The sequence below is a fragment of the Papio anubis genome, chromosome 10 (assembly GCF_008728515.1).
Source record: "Papio anubis isolate 15944 chromosome 10, Panubis1.0, whole genome shotgun sequence".
In the NCBI taxonomy this organism is placed as follows: domain Eukaryota; kingdom Metazoa; phylum Chordata; class Mammalia; order Primates; family Cercopithecidae; genus Papio; species Papio anubis.
Window position 1 is genome coordinate 41037972 of NC_044985.1, and position 22681 is coordinate 41060652.

Here is a 22681-nt window from a genome sequence, read left to right on the forward strand (position 1 = left end):
ATTGTACAAAATATTTATTTTTTGACAGTTTTGAATAAGCCATATGAAGTATTGTATATCCCTAATAAGGCTTAATGGATGGTATTCCAGGTGTTGGTGGTGTCTGTATCTCAAAGAAAGAAAAAAAATAACATCACACTGAACAGAATTAATGCCTCTGTTTTCAACCTAATGGAACAATAGTTATCATTTCAATTAGGGTCCCTTTGCAAGTTTATGTGATTCTTTGCTTTGTAAAAACACAAAACGCAAGGGAAAATTCTCATTTTCCAGCAAATACAGCAACTTCTATAATGAGTTGCCATCAAATAAGTAATAAATAATTTCTTTGAAAACAAGAGCTTTCTGTTTTATTATTGATTGACAGGTATTTAGCAGTTTAAGGATATTGTCCATAAGTATCTATATAATAAAGCCTTTATATTAGATGTTAAATTAAAATTTTTGATAGCATGAATAGATTTTTAAGTGACCATTCAAAAACAGCAATTTTTGTAAATATACTGTATGTAGATGTGTGTGTATATATATATATGTATCTAAATATTTGTTGATGCTTTGATCTGGAAGAAAGAAATATCGAGTTTCTACTCACAACGTAAAGAAAATTAAATGTTTTTGGATATTTTTAACTCTTTCAGGTGTATAGCTTTGTCTGCATCTGGCCTTCTGTACAAAAGTATCTAAAGTGAACTTTCACTCTGGATACCGTTTTCCGAACTTCAAGGAATAATCAAATTCTCAATTATCAGTGTGCTTGTTATTTAGTTGAAGATTACACACGTCTTCTGCTTCAAACAACTACCCCAAATTTGCTAGTTGTATATATATTGGCTTAAAAACAAGAGAAGTCAAAGATTAAGTAAGTGAATTGTGTTAAGGATTGCCTGAAAACGTTTGCTAAGGGGAGAATAAAACTAAAACTATGGAGTATAAAGGATGTTGGAATTAAACATCTTTAAGTACTTTTTTTCTGCCTCTGACCAACTGAAGTTATTATAAAGAAGGAATCAAGTATGTAACTTTAAATTCTAAGTAAACACCCAAATTACTTTCTAAATTCATTTCCAAAATTCTCCTGTGCTGGCAGTTAGCTACTAGAGATCATCATTTGCTTTTGCAGTTTGCCATGTTCTGAGTGACTTCAACTGTTTACTGCTACCCAAGTCATTGTGTTCGTATTGATTGCCTGGCTCAGTTATCTCATGTTCTTCGTGAGCTATATACACATTTTCATTGTCTTTAAACAACACTGTGTTTTGAAGTTAAGTAGAATATTGTACGGGTTATCAGAAACCCATATTCATTGTGTTATGTTTCTGTCTGATATTTTAATGTTGGCAAATATAGGTTTAACATTGCATTTTACAATCCTATTGGTTTTTAGAGTGCTGAAAGTTCAACTTTTAAGAGAAGTGGTTGCCTTTCTCATACTGTCAAACATATTTTTTCTTTATTATACTCTGGTGCTTTATCCTTCTCCATAATTTTTCTATTATTACTTATTTTAAATGTTTTCCCTATCACATTGAAAAACTTAAATGTCCGTTCTCCATTTGAAAACGTGCCGAAAGTACTATCCCATGTAAATATGCAGAAACAATTACTATGAAAATGTCAGCATAGTTTAAATGTATTACTTTGATGATTACAGAGATTTTTTTCAAGTTGTTCATGTTAAGATGCATCTTAAACAGTATCTCAGATCCTTAAAAAATAATAAAAATTTTTCATGTATATTACATATCTACCTACCAGAAATCCTTTTTACAATTTTATATACAATCATTTTAAGACCCTTTTGAAATAAATAATGCAAATGAATTAAAATAAAGTGTTCTCTTGATTTCTGAAGAGGCATTCGTTAATTATCTTAGTAGCTGCTGATATACAAGGATTCTTTCTAAAGTTTAAAAGGCAGCTAAAGAAAATAAAGTCTAGAAACCGGAAATAGAGACAAACTTTTATTGAGAGTAAGTCATACACAGCAGTTCTTTATTTAAATTGTAGATAGATAGGTAGGTAGGGGGAGAGAGAGATGCTAGCAAATTCTGTGCCTTCAATGTAGCATTATATGAAAGGTAGATTTTATATTGGCAGAGAAATAGAGCTATTATTAGTTTCTGTTCATCTAGCAACAAAGGCAAACAGTCACGTAAGAAATACCAGCATTTGCACAATAAATTAATTCTCCCTCTTCCCTGGTTTTAGAGTCCTTACCACCCCTGAGCTTTGAATCACAAAAGCTCAAGTAAACCTTCACGTGTAGCTAACAGTTTGTGTTATTAATCATCTTCCCCCTGAGTTTCAAATATGTTAAAAATTCCCCACACAATCTGAATCAGACCTTTGTGTTTCCTAGGTTACAAAGGCTCACATCGCCAACCATCACCATTATGTTACCTAAGGTCACTTAACTCTGTGGCTTTCATGTAAGATGGCGGTATAGGGCCATGGACACCAAGCCAAAGAATAGTTTCAGGGTTTTTTTTTTGCAAAAACATTGCATCATCCATGAACATGAAGCATTTACCAACTAAACATACCCTAAAATAGTTTCTGTTGACTAAATCTTTCATAGTTCATTCATTGACTGGTGAGAGCACAGAGCTAAGAGGACCAGCATTAGCATATATTAGAGTCCCATAAGAGCTACTTGCTTTGCTGTGCCATGTAACCATAGGTCACCCACCTCTACTTCTACAGGAATCCATCATTTCTGTTGGAATAACTCAAAATACAGGCTCTTGAGAGTAGGTTAAAAACATGGTCCTGTTATGTGATAGATAACACATAACAGGTTTTGAAATTCAGTAGAAAATTGTAGGGGTTATCAGTAACCCGGAAAACAGGTTGTCCAGGCAGAAAAATTAGATGATCTAAATTAAACTGGAAATTGTCCTATTGCATCAATCTCCCTAACTTTATCAATAAAGATCTGATTTCCCTCACTTTTATTCTGGAAACTGACATTGTAACACACGAAATCTATAGGTTGTATAGAATGAGGGTAACAGAACTTTTATATGGTATCTGTTTGAAAGAATAAAAGGAGCACTGTAATCCTGAATTCAAATTTGAGTCTTGTAAACAACTAAATAATAGTATGTGATACTATGGAAATATAATATATGACCCAGAAGGATTAAAGAAGTTGTCATTAGAATATGTAGGATTTATGTTACACATAAATAAGCAGTCATCCAAGAGGACTAACCCAGAGTTTTTCACAAAATGAAAAAGAAATAAACAAAGGGTTGAATAGTACAATGAAGACTGTATTACATTCAGACAATAAGGAATTGTCTTTTTATTTGCAGGGCAAAACAAAATCTTTATCTGTGGTGATAGAAAGTTCAGGGTAATATATATGGAAGCATGAAATGAAAAATTGTGGAACAAACTATCTAAGAATATAAATATAGTCTCTCTTTTCATAAATATTCAATACGTTATTTGACACATTGGTTTGAGTGAAGCTCCACAAGTACAATTTTAAGCATCTTGATTTGGGCTGAGGTCCAGTAAATTATATATTCCCAACAACTATCAGAGCTCTCTCACTAAAAATACATGCTCACGCTCTACTTTGAAAATATTCTAAGATAATTATTTCCATTTTCATAGTAACTAGTACAGTTATGACTAGCGTTGTCTCAGGTTTCTAAGGAAAGAAAATTATTCTGAGATACTGTTAATAAGAGAAAATGTGGTAATAGAGAGGGGCATTTTTTTTAAATTGTGCTAAAGCTGTCATTTTTATTTTTAATGACTTTAACTGTGCTAGACAAGATTTTATTTTCAGCCACAGAAATAAAACTATCCAACATAACTCTTTAGTCTGCTGCCCACCAATCTTCTAGCCCCTCCCAGTGTCAACCTCACAATGGGTTTAATTCAGTTTGAAAGCATAAAGGCAACATTTAGCAAACAGAATTCTCCTGACTGACAATTGCTCATCTCCCTCTGTGAGAAGATTCAGTGAATGGTAACACCTAGGAAGGAGGGCTATAGAATTTTCTCTCTGTAGATGCCAAGGAAAGCCACTTAAAATCTTGTTTGGTGATAACAGAAAAGGCGCAGAATTTTGGAAGGCTTATTGCCAGAGTCTGTAAAACCATGTTTAAAAGTAAGAAAGGTTTTAATACCAGACTTTCCATCACTCCAATGTACAGGAAGGAAGACGCCAAAAGAAACACAGGAATCATTTCAAATAGTCCCCTCAAATAGTCTCATTTGATGACCACCTTTCCAAGCACTGCTACATTTATAGCCAAATTATGCCACATTCCCCCAGGGGACTGACTGCTTAGTGCTGATCACACAATGCTGTATTAGTGAAGTTTTAAAAGACAAACGCCCAAGAATGAATTTAAAGCTTTTTGATTTGAGGTTATCAGACTGAATTTTATCTAGAGTTATTTCCACATTATTCTACAGTGAAAAAGAGAGTCAATTTCCACCTCCCCCCAGGTGATAACTCAAAAAAGGCATAGAAATATGCACCCTGGGACAATAGAATTAGCTTTTCCTTTAGTGGGCATGAGACTTTCTCAGTTCCAGTTAGTTTATAAATGCATCATAGACTCGAACTCATCAATTCTTTGCTTGGTATTTCCCTTTCTGATTTTCCGATAGGATATTGTATTGTATCTGGAATAAGCATTTCTGGAGATATCGCTCTTCTTCCCTAAGATTGGCTGCTCATCAGGTGTCACGGCTTGGGAACTGGCACTGCTCAGTGGGGAGTCCTCACTTGCATCACCTTCCTCTTTAAATTGAGAAACTTCTTCATGTTTTTTCTTAAATTCTATCACTCGAACTTCATCATTGCAATTATCATCGTCATCATCATCATTAATTTCTTCATCCCAAACCTTCTGCTCCTCTTCATGTTTAGAATGTAACATGTCAGCTTGGCTAGGTTTTCGAAATCCCAGCCATTCAATTTCAGCTGCCTGGTGACCTTTGTTCTTCCTGTCCTCATCTTCTTCCTCTTCAAGAGGTTGCTCAGCAATCCTCTCCTGTCTTCTTATTTCCTTGTTACTGCCACTCAAAGGAATCTTCTCCCACTGATGCCCTGTAGCAAAATCAATTGGTAGATGAGATGTGTAGAGATTCCAAAATACCCAGCCATTAGTCTGTTATTCTCCAAATAATTTTTCTTGCTAATCACTTCCCAACACGTGTTTTATGGGATATGATTCTGTGGGTTACCAATATGTTTTGCACAACAGGCTACACAGTCGAAGTAATTTCGAAAACACTGCATTAAATACAGTTAAATAAGCATCTTCAGAATTTTTACAAGCCTTTGAAATGTTAATGAGTATTTTAAATCTGCAAGAAAGTCAACAACCTAACTTCATTTGTCTGTGGAACTCTGTTGTGGACTAGTATATTTAGTGAGACTCGTATTCCCTGAGACACACTTAAACAAAAAAAATCTTGTCTAGCCAGTCACAACTGGATATGTGCACATGTAAAATGAAATGTTTGGACTTATCTCTCTCTCACACATATACACACACGTGCACAAACACACACATACACACACTCACACCTCAAGGAAAATTAGAAAAATATTTCAGAAAGAAAAAAATCCTTGTTTCCAATGCTGAAAATGATGACTGTCCATGACTGGTCACTTTTCAAACAGCTAGATCATACCATCATATACCCTCAACAATATTGATTGAACTTGGTAAGAATTAATTGTAAGGAAGCTGAGGTTGTTCTCTGAGCCTTCATCCCTGCAAGGCTTCTGTGGGAAGTTTCAGTCTGTGGTGTACACAACTCAGAAATCTGTCTGGGTTACACCCCTTGTCAGGCCAGAGTTCACCATTTTCTTTTGACACCATGAGAGTCTATAAGCAAGGTGAGAGGCAACGTTCCTCTTTGTCTTTTTCCTCTACAATATTCTACTCTCTCTGAAAGATGTTCACAAGTCCATTTTCATCCAAGGTGTTTAGTTCTTTTTTTATTTTTTGTTGTTTTCTCACTCTAGGGAATACATAGTAAACTTACAGAGATAGAAGTAAAAACGGGTGATCACCCTAATTTGTTACACACAGCTGCTCTCAGGTCGCTAGTGTCCTGTCAATGTTCCTAACTTTATTCATAAATACACATTAGAATGTTTGCTATAATCTTATGCTTTGTTGTGTTTTATTTTGTTTTCCACAAGAAGCAAAGTAAGTGATATTTTGTTTATATTCATGATTCAGGCATGAGATTGTCACATATAAAATTACTCCTTGAATTTATAGTTTTTCCTCAATATTTTTAGCATCTTTATATGTTTTAATCCAGTAACATTCTTTTTGAAGATTTTATAGCTGTTTGCCACTGTGAAGATAAAAGACACCAAAATCTGTGCCTCTATTATAGAGGAAAAACATACTCCGTCAAACAGCAAAGGATTCATTGAGGGAAAACTTAACCGGCAAGACCATCTAGCTGAAAACTACAGACTGCTTTCATTCTCCATTTGATGAAAATGAAAGATCTAGACAACTGTTATCTGCAATGGACTCCTGATCAAACATTTGAAAGATGCTCTAGATGATAGAAGGTTGAGATTCTGCCTCTGACACCTTGTTACATTGGAAGAAGAAAAATTAGGGCAAATAGGTTATTTAGTTCACATTATGAAGTCTTAAGTCTTACAAATTATCTCTGGTAATGTAACAGCTTGACACTGGCTATTGCTTGCTACATATTTCCTTAAGTGGTGATACACTGCTAATGAGACATAGTCTGAGAGGTGTTCAGCCAAAGGGAGCAGATGTAGGAAATAGCCAATCACATTCCTGTCCTCCTTGACATCTACTATTTTATGTGATGTTCTAATATTTCAACCAATAGTCTCTTCAATACTTTGCCTGTTAAAGTCCTAACAAAGCTAAATTGGTTAGGTTTAGCAAGCTGACTTCAATTTGACATAAGATGTGTATGGCTACAAGAGAGGAAAGAAATGATTAATTAATAAATTTGATCCTACACTTTATTTGGAAACTGTTTAAATGTAGGTGTCTTCTTAGAAGAAAAATCTAAAAGATTTTGTGTCTCTTAGTCTATTAAGTTTATTTAAAATTTAACATAATCACTTCAATGTTTCTTTTATTCTTCCATTATCTTAAAGAACACAATTAAAATTAACTTTATCAACCTGTCTTTCTTTGGCATGAAATAGTTAACAATTTTGTACTTACATTAGAGGCCTATAAAGTAAATCATTTCATGAGATTACTTTAAACTGTATGTTGGCCGGGCACGGTGACTCATGCCTATAACCCCAGCACTTTGGGAGGCCAAGGCAGGTGGATCAACTGAGGTCAGGAGTTCAAGACCAGCCTGGCCAACATGGTGAAGCTCCATCTCTACTAAAAATACCAAAAAAAAAAAATAGCTGGGCGTGGTAGGGGCACCTGTAATCCCAGTTACTCAGGAGGCTGAGGCAGGAGAATTCCTTGAACCCAGGAGGCAGACAGAGGTTGCAGTGAGCCAGGATTGCACCATTGCACTCCAGCCTGGGCAACAAGAGTGAAACTCTGTCTCAGTAAATAAATAAATAAATAAATAAATAAATAAATAAATAAACCTGTGTGTTAATTGTAGACTTTTAGGAAAGACCTGTTTTTGAAACATTTACATCTCACAAGGTGCACACACAGATTTGGACATACCAAATCAAAAAGTAGGGTTGACTCAGTGGACTAACTTAAGAGATAGACATCACGTTGGCATGCCAATCATCTATGCCAATCCATGCAGCATCAGCCTTGAACAGTCTGGAATGGTTTATAAGGTGGAACCCACAGATAAGTTTATACTCTCTTATCTGCCTACAGCAGCTTTGAAAATTTGAAGTCATTGCCTGGATTGCTTTGTCAATGCCACGTTCATGCAACATTTCATGGAAAAACTGTCATCCATATTCAGTCAAACAATTTCTGTGTACAAAACTGTAGTTCTTGTTACCTTCTCTGAAGGTCATTTCATCAGCACTTGTTTCTTGCAGAGAAAGATCTGTGATAGCCTTATGAACAATAAAGAATTTCTGTTCTGAGTTTTCTAGAAAAAAAAATAAAATTAGTATTTTAACATTTAAAATATTTACTGTTCAACGGTTAATAAGTTACCAATTTAAACTCTAGGTAGGTGTCTTTAATTTTAAATCTGATCACTAAAAATTACTATTTGACTCTTCAGATTCATTCTTTATCAATTCAATTTATTTACTTAATGATCACTTCATTGATTGGTAATCTCTCCTTTAATATTTTATATCTATAAGATATAGAACCATAAATTCAGACTTCAGGTATATTTAGGAGGAAATTTAAAAATTTTGAATTCTCTTTGTTCAAATAATAGTGGGGCTGCCCATTATCATAATAAATAACAGTAGTGAACATTTAGCCAATACTTACCCTACACTTGTAGGTATTATTATTAGTATTCTGTCTTCTTCTAGTGAAAAAACTCAGGCTTCGGGAGACAGAAAGTTGTCTGGGGTCACAGAGCTATCAAATAGACAAGCCTGGATTTCACCAGAGGAAGAGGTTTAGTCCTTATGCTATGCATAGTAGAATAAAGGGCTACATTTTTGGGGTGTCCAGCTCATTCTTATAATAGTTTATCAAAAAAAAAAAATCCAGGGCAAATTTATAAGTCAAAACAAGAAAATTAAGGAGAAGGGAAACACTTTACCTTTTAGAATTTTCTCCTCCATGGATGAGTTGAGCAACATGTTCCCTTGTAATTTTCTTCTTTCCTCCCGATTTCCTTTGCTGGGTGCACCTTCGAGACTGGGTTCTACCCTGTAGTGTGGCAGGGGGCTGTCCACATCAGTCAATTCCTCACTAGTTTTAGTGATTGTTTGTTGACCGTTTTCAGGTGGTTTATCCCCATTACATTCAGCCTGGGTAAATGTAGCTGGAACATCTGTCATGATGTGCAGATGAATCTGATTTGGAGAGAGAGTTTTAGGGAAACTGAGTGAGTAGATCCTTGATAAGATACCTGCTCTTGCCTTCAAGTCCTATAGTTCCAACCCCTACTCTAAGAGCACAAATTATTCACTTATGTACATAATAACACGGTTCTTTTCCTAAAAGTATCCAGACAGAGCTTAGAGCAAAAGCAAGAGGATTTGTGAGATCTGTCAGGAGCCAAGAGCAAGAATCCAGCCAATCACCACCTTCTTTGTTGCTTGCCAGTCCCCTGGCAGAGTTAAAGGCACCCTTTTGATTTACATAAACAAACAATCTGAAGCAATCAGGCTTTTGTGTTGGCATGTAGAGAGGGACTTTCAGCTTGTCAGTCCCCCTCTGGGAACAGAGATTTTTGTCCCTTTTCATAATGGCCCATTGTAATTTTCCCTGTAACAGGAGCCACAATTGTCCCACAGCTTTAATCCAGAGAGAATGACCACCTTGAGGCATATTAGTTCTGTGTAACCAGCTTAACATTTCCAAACAGATTTTGTTCAAGTAAAACCTCAGCTATTTTGTAAAGGACAATGGCATCGTTTTTTATTTAATAAAAAATAAAAACAGCTTATCAAAAAAGCTATAAACAGGACAACTTTACTGTAAATGGTTCTGGCTGCAGATTTCATGGTGTGCTTTCAGCGGACTGCAGAGGGGACCTAAGAAAAAAACAAATTCTACCAACTTGCTAATACCAAAAGTTTTATAATTTCAGAGTCATTTACTTAGTCTACAGCTTTTTGTCCTCTAGTTTATCTCCACTGAAGCCCAACCGATCCTTTAAAACCCTAATAAAATTATCGCCACGAAGTTTTCTCCTCCCCCAATCAGAATTAGAATCCTCTCTATTCCATATTGATATTGCATGATGCTAGTAAAATGTAGAGGGCCAATGCAATCTGCCCTTGGGAGAAAAAGGCGATTATGTTAAATGACTGCTACTGACCACTCCTTCCTTTTTAAGTCTTTTTCTTTTTTGGATTTCTCATAGTACAAAATGGTTCCAGAGCCTTTGCCCACACAGCTCCTTCTGTGTGAAATGCCCTTCTCTTCCTCAAGCCCAAGCCCCTGGGCTAACTAGTTCCCCTAAGTTCTGTTTTTAAGCTTAAATGTCATCTCTTTACACTATCTCTAACCCACAGGATTAGGACAGGACTCTGTTACACATTGTCTTTGCCCTTCAGAGTATTCTTCATGGTTGTAACTAAATAAGCAACTGTACAATTATCTCTGTAATGTCTGTTTCACCAACTACAATCTAAGCTTCATCTGGCCAGCAGCCATTTTAACTTGCTTACATGTGTCCCCAGCTCTAGGCATCTGACTTGAAATAATAGCACACAATAAAAATAATTATATATATATACACACACACACACAAATAATTATATATATACACATATATAACAAGAATTATATATTATATATAAAATAAATTTTATCCCCAAGAGAATAAATTTCAGATCATTTTTAAAGAGAAGAAGAATAGGTGTTGGAGAGTTGTAATAAGTGTATCACCTTTAAAATTGTGTCTAGGGCTGAGTCCACTGGGGTCTATGTCAGGGACAACCCCTCACTCTTGGATAATCCCCTCTCCCTTGTCCTTGGAAGACATCTGTAGTAGATCCTAGATCTCCCTCCCTCATCATCACCAGCCCTTCTCTAGTCAGCACACTAATTCTATGTTTGTTTGATTGTTTAACTGTTTTAACAGACACTCATATCACACTTACTATGTGCAAGTTACTGTCCTAATTGACTCATAAACAGTAATACATTTAATCTTCATAACAGTCTTCCGAGGTAGGTGCTGTTGTTATCTCCATTGTATAGACTAGAAAAATGAAGTGCAGAGAGATTAAGGAGCTCAGCTAGTAAGGTCATAGAGCCAGCAAGCCTTCCGATGAGAGCTTGCAGCACAGATGAAGCTAAGCACCATCCCTGGCCTGTGTGCAGATGTTTCCTTGGACTAGAGATCCCACAGGAGTTCAGCATTAACACCTTGGCAGTAGAGACAGTTGTGGCCAGAAGAGAGCAGCAGAGAGCCTAAGGCAGTCTCAAGACCTGCCCCAGAGACACACTGCAGCTGCTGAGGACCCTGTTGTGGGAGTGTCCTCCCAAGAAATGCAACTAGCAAGCTTACTGCTGAGAAAATCTTGAGTAGAATCATATGGGAGAATGCAGAAACTAAGACCAAGCCTAGGAACAAACAGGGACATACTAGATTGTGAGATCCTTAGAGCAGGAAGTGGCACTAATTCAACCAAATGCCCTGAAATACACACAGAAGTATAGAAATACATTAGCTCCAAAGGACATGCTTCCAACCACTCCCAGCTCCCTTGGGGCTGCCAAGTACCTCAATCCAGGGACATAGCAAAGTTGAGAGAGTTCAGATTCATTCACAGGAGAGAGTCTCTCCTACTTCTAGATTTCTGTTACCCCATGGCAACACGTACCTCATACCTATAGCCTAGCTTTTATGGAAATTTGTGTCTTTATTTTTGGATTGCCTTCTTTCTAAAACCATGCTCTGATATTTTTTATGGCCTTAAAATTATTTCAGATTTGGAAAGATAGAGAAATGATCCAGAGTTCTGTCAGCCTTGGCTAACCATGTGTTTACCTTTATTTAAAAACACGCTTTTATGCTGCCCTAGGGAATAATGGAGTTCAGGTAAATGGTTTGTAATGTGTATTATTTTTTCCTGCAAGTAGACGGCAACATGAGACACATTTAGCAACAAGATGAGTCTATCTATTAGATAAAACATAGGCTATTTTGTTCATAACGAGGTAAGTTGTCCCCCATTACTTGTAACAACGTATGACTTAGAAAGTGTGTGAGAATTTGCCCTATGATCCTTACTTCAAATACAATTGCAGAATATTCACTGTATGAAACATGACTGTTTTATGTAGTTTCCTGGATCATGTGGCTTTTTCCTTAGTTATTATCCTTTTTTTATTTTTTTGAGATGGAGTTTTGCTTTTGTCACCCAGGCTGGAGTATAGTGGCATGATTTTGGCTCACTGCAACCTCTGCCTCCTGGGTTCAAGAGATTTTCCTGCCTCAGTCTCCTGAGTAGCTGGAATTACAGGCATGCACCACGGCACCTATCTAATTTTTGTATTTTTAGTAGAGACGAGGTTTCTCCATGTTGGTCAGGCTGGTCTCGAACTCCTGGCCTCAGGTGTACCGCCTGCCTTGGCCTCCCAAAATGCTGGGATTACAGTTGTGAGCCACCACATCCGGCCCCTAGTTATTATTCTTAATGCTAAAGGACATTGTACAAATGTAGCCATTATTAAATCTAAAGTCAAAAAAAGATAACGAAAAGATCTTCATATAAGAATGTAAAAAATCAAAATAAAATTATGTAAATATTCACATTCCATTTGTCCAATGCCAAATGCTTAATGTTAAGGCTATCTTAGGTCCAGAATCAGGATTTGGGGAAAAGTCATAAAATCTTGATCTTTAATCTTAATCATATGTGAAAAGCCACAAGCTAATGTTATGGCTAAGATATGGTCACAGAGTACTGAATAAAAACAAGAAATACATTTAAAAGGAAAACATTGATCCTGGCAGCTTGAAGTCAATCTTATACAAACATTGACTTACACAGTTGGGACAGGGGTATTGTTTCAATCAGGGTTGAAACAGAAAGGTAGAACCACTAAGAGATGGAGCAATCCATCTATCAATCGATCAATTGATTGATCAGTCAGAAGGGATTTGACTTTACACAATAGTGGGTGCCAGTGAAGCTGCCTCTATATGTCTGCTGTTGCATCTGATGCTGAGGCCTGAAGTCTGCAGGGCAGGAAGTTGGGAAGGGAAGATGGATAGAAACATTCTTGCGGGGAGCAAGAATAAACTGCATTCCCAGGTGTAAGCTGGACACACAGGGGCAAACTGAAACCTGTGTCAGCTCTCAGTGCCTCTGACCTTAGCAAATGGAATGCCCTCCCAAAGAAGCTGGGCCCAGGAATCATAGAAGCTGGAGGAAGATCCAGGGAGGTGGAACAGTTGCAGGCCCAGCTGCTGCCCATGCACCAGGTGAGACAGCAGACGGGCAGCAGTGTGTGCCAGCTACAAAATAGCTGCTTCACTTCTGCCCCACCAAGTTCACAGAACAATGTTTACTTTGGCTCACGTGTCTTTTTCAGGAAACATTCAGGGAAGAAAATTCAAGGAAATGTAGTTTAGCCTAGTCAGACTGATATGCAACAGTCACAATCCTACCAAAAACCCACAGAATCTTCTATAAGGAATAGAGCAAAGCCCCAGGGAATGTGCAACCATAAACAAGCCTGAGGAGACAGGATCATCCCAACTGGTTCACTTCATGGATTAAAATTCCAAATTGAAGGGACATCCCAGCTAAAGTGAACTGCTACGGAAATACAGACTATCATAACACAATAAAATCAATCAACAGCCATATATTTTATTTCACAAAACAATAATTGCCTGCCACCTGGTATAAATCAGATTAAATTGATTATCCTGTGCCATGTTCATGCTTTGCTTTTACTTTTTTTATTATTATTATACTTTAAGTTCTAGGGTACATGTGCATAATGTGCAGGTTTGTTACATATGTATACTTGTGCCATGTTGGTGTGCTGCACCCATCAACTCGTCAGCACCCATCAACTCGTCATTTACATCAGTTATAACTCCCAGTGCAATCCCTCCCCCCTCCCCCCTCCCCATGATAGGCCCCGCTTTGCTTTTACTTTTATGCCAAGAATGGAATAATGGCTGCCATTCTGATGATACAGATTCCCGAAGTAAATAATGGTTTCTCCCAGGAAACCAATAGTGAAGTCTATGGGTAGCTCATGAGTATTAAGGATTTAATGTAACAGAATTTCAAAATTTAACTGCATCTTATAAGAAGCATGCTTTTCAATGTTGGAGGCAGGGGAGGGGAGAATTATCTATTCTCCCTCTAAAGATAAAATATTTCTTATACCTTAGGAAAGGTATATCTCTGTGGTTCTAGCATCTGCAGCCTGGCCTTCCAGTGATCCAGTGAATACCATTTTAAAGAAGAGCACTGAAATAAATAGGCTGAGTATTTGGTGAGGATAAGAGGAGAGTGTGGCCCTGAACATAGGACCCTGTGGCCAAGATGAGTAGAAGTGGAGACTGAGAGGGAGAGTACTAACTGACAGTTAACAGTCCCCTTCGAATAGTGGACAAACAAGCATTCTCATCAGTGACCCTCATAGGGTAAAGAGGAGAGTCTTAGCCTGCTCCTATATGACCTTGGGCAAGTATACAAATCAGGCACGTTTGGGTTAGAGATTACAGAAACTTAATTCAAAGAATCATAGACTCTGAACTCAATAGCTAATTTGACTGGTAAGTTCAGAATTGGTTTTGTACTTTTTTGGATCCAAAGATTTAAACAAGACTGGGCGCCATGGCTCATGCCTGTAATCCCAACACTTTGGGAGGCCAAGCTGTGTGGATCACCTGAGGTCAGGAGTTCAAGACCAGCCTGGGCAACATGATGAAACCCCACCTCTACTAAAAATACAAAATTCAGCTGGGCATGGTGTTATGTGCCCTTGGTCCCAACTACTCAGGAGACTGAGAGGGGAGAATCACTTGAACCTGGAAGGTGGAGGTTGCAGTGAGCTGAGATTGTGCCACTGCACTCCAGCCTGGGCGACACAGTGAGACTCCATCTCAAAACAAAACAAAAACAAAGATTTAAACAGTTTACCAGGTCACCGGTCTTTTTTGATCACAAAGAAAGTGCATATTAGGAGGTACCTGGGTGAATCTGAGGGTCCCTAATGGCTCTAGCTGACTCTAATAGGCTAAATGATGACCACCCTCAAAGATGTCCACATCCTAATCCCCAGAACCTGTGAACTGTTACCTTACCTGGTAAAAGAGACTTTGCAAATGGGATTAATTAAATTAAGGATGGGAGATTATCCTGGATTATAGGATGGGATCCAATGTAATAATCACAAGAGTTCTAACAAGAGGGAGGCAGGAAGGTCAAAGACAGTAGTAGAAAATGTGACACGGAAGCAAGATGTTGAAGTAATTCAAGAAGTGGTCATGTGCTAACAAACATAAGCAGCCTCTGGAACAGGTGTGTCCAATCTTGTGGCTTCCCTGGGACACACTGGAAGAGGAAGGATTGTCTTGGGCACACATAAAATACACTAATGCTAGCTGATGAGATAGAGAAAAAGAAAACCATGAAAAATTTTATGTTTTAAGGAAATTTATGAATCTGTGTTGGGTCACATTCAAAGCCGTCCTGGGCTGCATGCAGCCTGCAGGCCATGAGTTGGACAAGCTTTGCTCTAGAAGCTGAAAAAGGCAAGGAAATGTACTCCTCTGGAACCTCTGTGTGGAGTGCAGCCCTGCCAACACCTCGATTTTAGACTTCTCACCTCCAGAACTGAATGGGGTGGTACTGCTTTTAAGTCACTCAATTTGTGGTAATTTTTTACAGTAGTAATAGGAAACTAATTACTAGTTTCCTGCTTCTCTGCATTCATTTTCTTTTCTTTTCTTTTCTTTTTTTTTTTTTTTTTTTTTTTTTTGAGACAGAGTCGCACTCTGTCGCCCAGGCTGGAGTGCAGTGGCGCGATCTCGGCTCACTGCAACCTTTGCCTCCCAGGTTCAAGCAGTTCTCCTGCCTCAGCCTGCTGAGTAGCTGAAATTACAGGTGCACACCACCACGCCCAGCTAATTTTTGTATTTTTAGTAGAGACAGGGTTTCACCATGTTGGTCAGGCTGGTCTCAAACTCCTGTCCTCGTGATCTGCCTGTCCCGGCCTCCCAAAGTGCTGGAATAACAGGCGTAAGCCACCTTGTCTGGCCTCTGCCTTCATTTTCATGGACTAGCAAAGGCCAGAAAATTTAGCTTTTCCAACTTTTTACAGGATATGTATTTTTGAATCTCAGCTATCTTGGATTGCTTTCTGTTCACTGAAAACACCTCTCTTTGCAAGGTTGTGTTTTTTCTCTCAGCTTTCTGACAGTCCAGGTTTGACTGAAACTTACTTATAACAGTTTATAAAAGGTATAAGAAAATCACAAACCCTCCAGCATCCTGATATTTTTCCAACAAGTCTCTAAAATTTACCCTTCAGTAGGAAGTGGTTTGAATCAAGATTTGCGAAGACCGTTTATAGTAATTACGGTCAGCTTTCAGAAGCAGGGGTGGGTGAATTTGTACCGCTTCCCATTGTGCCTCTAATGAGCCAGCCCCATCCTTGGATCTGTAATCTGCATCCCATCCTTGGTGTCCCTTTTTTATATATATACACAATGTTTCATTGGTTGACAGTGAAAGAGATTTAATCCAAAACAGATTAAACAGAAATGGGACTTAATCTGGCTTCTGGGAAGTTCTCTCTCTCTCTCTTTCTCTGTCTGTCTTTCTCTCTCACCACTCTCATTGTTCTACTTTCTTTTATATTGGATTTTTCTCAAGTAGGTTCTCCCTAGGTCATGGCAAATATTCCTCTGGCATCCCTAAGCTTACATTAGCAAGATAACTAGTGATTCAAAAGAAAGGAGCCTTTCTTTCTCATTAATTGCAGCCCAAATCCCTGGGATGGCCCTCACTGAGCTAGTTTGGGATATGAGTTAATCCCCGAGCCAGACACTGTGATTAAAAAGGATAGAATATTCCAATTGTCCAGGTCTAGGACTATGTCCACCCCTGAGCAGAAAAACGGGCATAGAAAATGAGAGACTGTAGGGCAAACAAACAAAATAAACAAACTGAAAGGAAGCAGATGCCCACCACATTAACAAACTCAGATCCCTCACCTGTTAAAGGTGGATAATAATACGATATACTTCTTAGGACCGCTGTAAAAATGAAATGAATTAGTCCAGGGAAAGCATTTAGCACAATGTGGCATAGTAGGTATTCTTTCAATATGTGTTTTTATTGTGTTACTGTTACTACTACTGTTAATTGCTATTATTATTACTCCTAGTCATGTAGCTTTGGAAAGTCACTCTACCCACCTGACTCATTTCTTCTTCTTTTCAAAGGGCTGATGACACACACCTTGCAGTAAAACAATGAAAGTTAATAGGCACAAGGTACCCAGCACAGGACTGGCAGATGGTAGAGACCTGTGGATACATGATATTATTTTTATTGCTATTTGAGAAGGAAAGTCTCCTGAAGGAATAAGATACACATGTCTCATCTACATATTCATGGATCTTTTTACAAGCCAAATTCTAAAATTCGAATTCTGAGGTGGTCTAGGGTTAGATTACTGAAGAGCTCTTTTTACTCAGTAAGAAGCAGGGTAGCTGCAGAGATGCTCCTGCTCCTAACACTGGCCCATTGATGTGGAGTTCACATCTAATATGATTTCAGTCCTGTTCCTTGCTGTAGTCCTGGGGAAAGCTTCAGTCACTGGCACCCTTTAGAATGGCTTGTGGTCGGGGGTCACTGAAAACAATGGTGAGTGGCATCTATTCCCTCTAATAATACACACCCAGGCAAGTAACACGGCTTCACCTTCTCATCTCTGATTGAGGTTTGTGTGTGAGCACCGGCCTGTGACCACCACAAACATCCTAATGCATGGACTTGGTAGAAACTGACCCTATGAGAGTATAAAATAGTGAGGTGACTCCATAGACCTTGACCTATAGATCCGTCTCTCACAAGAATCCATGCAGGTAGAGAATGAATTGTATTTTAAACTGTTGCAGAGCAATTGTACACGTAAGAAAGGCTAAATTCCCATAAAATAAAATCATCTCACTCTCTTGGTCATAATATTAAGAGTATATCATCCTAAATGGATAAAGGAGTGTCCCCAGTGGACTGGGCTCTCTATAGCTTTTAGCTAGGCAATTATAATTCTGTTTTACTTACAATGGGATATTTCTTGATGCATTTTAAATAGAAAGAATGGTTTCTCTATTCATGGAGACTCCATAAGTGTTAAATAGATAGAAATGGAATTTGTGTGGGTATTTATAAAACCACAGAAAGAGAATTTTGAATTATATATGCATACACGCTCTTTGGTCGTTTGAAAGCATTTTCAGTCCGCCTGGGGAAGCAGAACTGTAGGAAAGTGATATCACTGTCAGCGTCATTCCTCCCAAACTATTTTGAATGTCACTAGGAGTTAAGGCAACATGTTGTTTTTCAGAGGAGAAAGGCAAGAAAATAATTAAACACATTTTTCCTTAAGGGAAAAAAAGAGAAAGCAAGTCTGCTGTGAGCCTGCTTTGTAAGAAAGTGATAGTAATGTGACTATGAACAAATACAATTTCTCCTAGGATATCTTTGAAAATTCAGCTGAGTAAACTTTGTCTCAGGGTAAGTAGGAAAAATTCATACACTCTCCGTGAGTGAAATAAATGCAGATATATCAGGATCTCTTGTCAAGCTTTTGTGTTGAATCCAAGAAAGGAACATTGGACAGCTGTGCAGATTCTACTGACATTTTGGATGGGAGAACAATGATTTTTAAACCTATACTCCATAATTAGCTTACTCACCCCCAAGAACTTGAAGCTAGACGAGAAATGCTCTTCAGGAGTCATGCCACTCAGAGAAACGTGGGAAGAGCAGCACACTCAGTGGGATCTACCCAATAACTGAAATGGAAGCTCTCAGAATTGCTCATCTGCACCATTGTAATAGTCATCTAACTGGTCTCCCACTTTCGATCTCTAAACCCCTTCTCCCCACCTCCGTCCATCATTCCCACTACCACCAGATTCATATATTCTGACAGCAAGCTTCTAAACACGGGCAGAAAAAATAATTAAGATATTATTATAAATCTGATAGCACATTATCTGATTCATCGTGTTTGATTAAAATAATAATTTTTAAAAGATTCTCTACTTACCCAAATTTCCCCCCCACCACACACACACACACACACACACACACACACACACACACACACACACATTTAAAAACTCAGCTTTTTCCTTTCCACCATTGCTTGTCATATTAAGTACAAACTCCTTACAACAGGATCTAACTACCATTTAGGTTTATCACCCAAATTGCCCAGTCCCTTTATTCTACTCTTGCCACAGTGAACTCTTCTGTATCTCCAAACATGGTTTCCATTTCCATGTCTTGGCTTATTATTTCCTCATGTCTGGAATGTCTGCCTCGTCACAATCACCTAGGATCCTTCTCACCATCTCTACCAAAGCCAGGGCCACATTTCAAGGCCCAGCTCATATATTACAACCTCTACTATGTACTTCATGACACTTTTACCCAAAGGCTCTACTTGTACTTTTCTTTGAGCCCCCTTAGTAATTTATCTTTATGTTGTTTTAATGATACTCATTATTTGGTCTTCCATTATTATTTAAGCAATTGTCTTACTTTGTTACCAGAAAAGCTTATATTGCAATAGAAAAACCTCAAATTAAATCTCAGTTCTGCCACTGAAAAGCCACCTGAACTTAGGCAATTTTTAAAATTTTCAGAGCCTCAGGGCATCTGGAAAATGCCTACCTCGTGGAATTTTTAAAAGGATTAAATTGCATGACAAAATACATGTAGATCATCTGGTACAGTGCCTGACACCTAGTGAGAGCTGAATAATAGTAACAGCACTACTTATTAATATGTTGTCAGGTCTTTGCAGACTTTGTGTGATTCATTCTTGCATTCCAGCGTAGACAACCATAGCACCTGGTTCATGGTTTATGTTATATAAATATGCTTTGAGTTGGCAATAATTAGAGGTTTCCAGCATTATAGTGTGACAGTACATTTATCTGAACATATTCCTTGCCCTATTTTCCATTCTTCCTGTATAAATCTGTTTCTATCTGTTTAAAAAAATATATTAGGGATTCAGAGTCTAAGGATCGAGCTTCCTACGTTGTAGAATTGGGATGTGGATTTAGCAGACGCCCCCTACTGGCAGAGTTGATGTTAGAAAATGAAATAAACCACGACCCAACAGAAGATGGTTCTCCCAGCCTTTGCTCTTCACCCACCCTCCTGGCTGTTTGCGGACAGCCGGTGCTCAGGAAGATGTACATTGGCTAATGTATTATTCATGTGGAGGTGATCTGTGTCATCTTTGACTAACTGGGAGGTGAATATTATGCGTCACATTCCCCAAAACAGAAAGCCTCAATAGAGGAGGAGCTTGGGTTCAGACAGGATGTAAAATGTTCAGAATGTTTAGGAATACCAATTCTGAACAGGCAAACCCAATTCCATTCCTGATGTGCCCCTCACCAGCAGATCTTGAGCAAATCATTTAACCCAGATACTGTGAAAGCCACAATTTCTGATCTGAAAAACTGAGTTCATAATAGAACCTGCCCTCAGAGGCCTCTTGTGAAGATTTAATAAGATTATACCCCAATAGCCCAGTGGCTGGTGTATAATTTACCCTCCAGAAATTGACTTGTTGCTGTGATTAAGCTAATATCGGCCATGCTTGCTTTACTCCGTTGTCTTCAAACTCCAATTTGCCTCAGGATCTTCTGGGCACCTCATTTAAAATACACATTTCTAGATTACCCTCCCAGATATTCTGATTTTGTTGCAGACCAAAATGTGCTTTTTTTTTTTTTTTTTTTTTTTTTGAGATGGAGTCTCGTTCTGTCGCCCAGGCTGGAGTGCAGTGGTGCGATCTCGGCTCACGGCAAGCTCCGCCTCCCGGGTTCACGCCATTCTCCTGCCTCAGCCTCCAGAGTAGCTGGGACTACAGGCGCCTGCCACCACGCCCAGCTAATTTTTTTTGTATTTTTAGTAGAGAGAGGGTTTTACCGTGTTAGCCAAGATGGTTTCCATCTCCTGACCTCATGATCCGCCCACCTCGGCCTCCCAAAGTGTTTGGATTACAGGCGTGAGCCACCCCACCCGGCCCAAAATGTGCATTATAAACAAGCACTTAGGTGATTCTAGTACAAATCCTAATAAGCAATGCTACAGTTTGCAATTTTCAACCCAAACAAAGATAAATGAAAGCAACTCTCTTGGAAGACAAAACTTTTTTCATTCATATTACTTAAGAACTTAAAGCCTTGTGACAATAAACTTCTAGGAATAACTAATAATAATAACACACACATCTAGCACTTATTATATTTCAAGCATTGGTCAAAGAGCTTTTCATACAATAACCTTTAATCTTTACAACAACTGTTTGAGGCAGGTACTCTTATTCTCATCATTTTATAAATGAGAAAATTGAGGCACAGAAAGTTTAAGCACTTTGCCTGAGTCATCTATATAGAAATGGACAAAGCCAGGATTTGAATCAAAGAAGTCCAGCTTCAGAGCCTCTCCTAAACACGAATCTGTACTTCATTAAAAATATAGCAAAATTCACTGCCTCACCAAATCACATAGACCTCTTCCATATAAGAGGCCAAGTTTTCTGCAGTGCTTTCCTATTTAGTGGTAGCCCCGGGAGACAAGGTAACTGATATGGCAGTCACTGACTCTCTTTCTGATGCATTCTATCATTGTGTGTGTGTGTGTGTGTGTGTGTGTGTGTGTGTGTGTGTGGTGTTGTTTTAGTTAATCTGAATTAGGATGGTCTCTGCTTCTTTTTTTATATTATCACAACCTCTATAAAAGGCCAGTTTTGAGGGAAATTAATAACATACAGCAGAAAGCCTAAAGGTTACAGCTCATTTTTAGCATCTACAATAAGAAATATCATTTAATGGGTAGCATCTCCCAGGCTATGTTCTCATGAGATTTTATACCTAAGAATAAAATCCATGCCTAGGGCAGACTTTTGTAACAAATTTTAAGGAGTGACTTGCCACTTTTTCCATCCAAAATCCTGAGGGAAAAGAGGAAAAGAAGTAAGAGAATGGCAGGAATCAGAACTCACAGTCATTCCTAAGAAGAAATTCGTGGCAATTCAAAAGTGATTTGTTTTCTTTCCCATGTCTAAGCCCCCATGCTCCTTCTGCACAGACTTTCGGATAATAATAATATGCATGCAGATGGCGTGTTCCAGGTTTCACAGCCCTTTCACAACCAGCCATTCATTTGAGATGATTGAAGCAAATGATTTCAGGCTGAAGGCAATCGTGAGCTATTCAAAGGCAACACCTGGCAGCCCAGGATCACAGACGTCTTGTCATTGACATGACATGGGCTTAGAGAAGCTGAGGGTGAGCAAAGACCTGTGTCTTTGCATCACACACAGAGAGCTAGGACAGTGCCTGCTTACCAACTTTGTACTTCATAAATGTTTGTTGAATGAATAAACAAAGTATCACATCCATCTGCTTCCTTTTGTAGATGAAAGACCCAGACTTCACAGAGGTGGAAAATTTAATGAGGCAGCAGTGAAGGCATGAAGATTAGTCAAGGGAGTCAGGAAAATAAAAGAGAACTTCCTTCTGCCTGCTTCCCTCCTTTTTCTAGGTTTCTCTCATCCTTCTTTCTCTGTATGTCTCTGAGTCTTTCTTATGCTTCTTTGGTTCCTTCTTTACTAAAGTAACTAGTATTAAAATGTAAGTAAAATGTGTTTATGTGTAGAATTAAGGCAAATGTCGGCATTTGAAAACTCTCCTTAAAAAATAAACTGACCTCAGGTTTGAGTTGCATACTCCTCTGTGATAGGGAACTGTTTTTATTTGTCTCTCTTTGGATTAATAGCCGTGACAAATGAAGACGTTCTCAACTCACGTTCTA

The 22681-nt window shown here is 38.3% G+C and overlaps 1 protein-coding gene across 1 annotated transcript; it reads right to left on the minus strand.

The window, feature by feature from the left end:
- Positions 1-1951: 1951 nt before the first annotated feature.
- Positions 1952-9321, minus strand: ERMN (ermin). Its single transcript, XM_003907494.4, has 3 exons — positions 8716-9321; positions 7984-8076; positions 1952-5080 (listed from the first exon to the last, which is right to left on the minus strand). The coding sequence occupies exons 1-3, from the start codon at positions 8954-8956 to the stop codon at positions 4569-4571; spliced, it is 846 nt and encodes a 281-aa protein (XP_003907543.2). The 5' UTR covers positions 8957-9321; the 3' UTR covers positions 1952-4568.
- Between the last annotated feature and the right edge of the window lie 13360 nt (positions 9322-22681).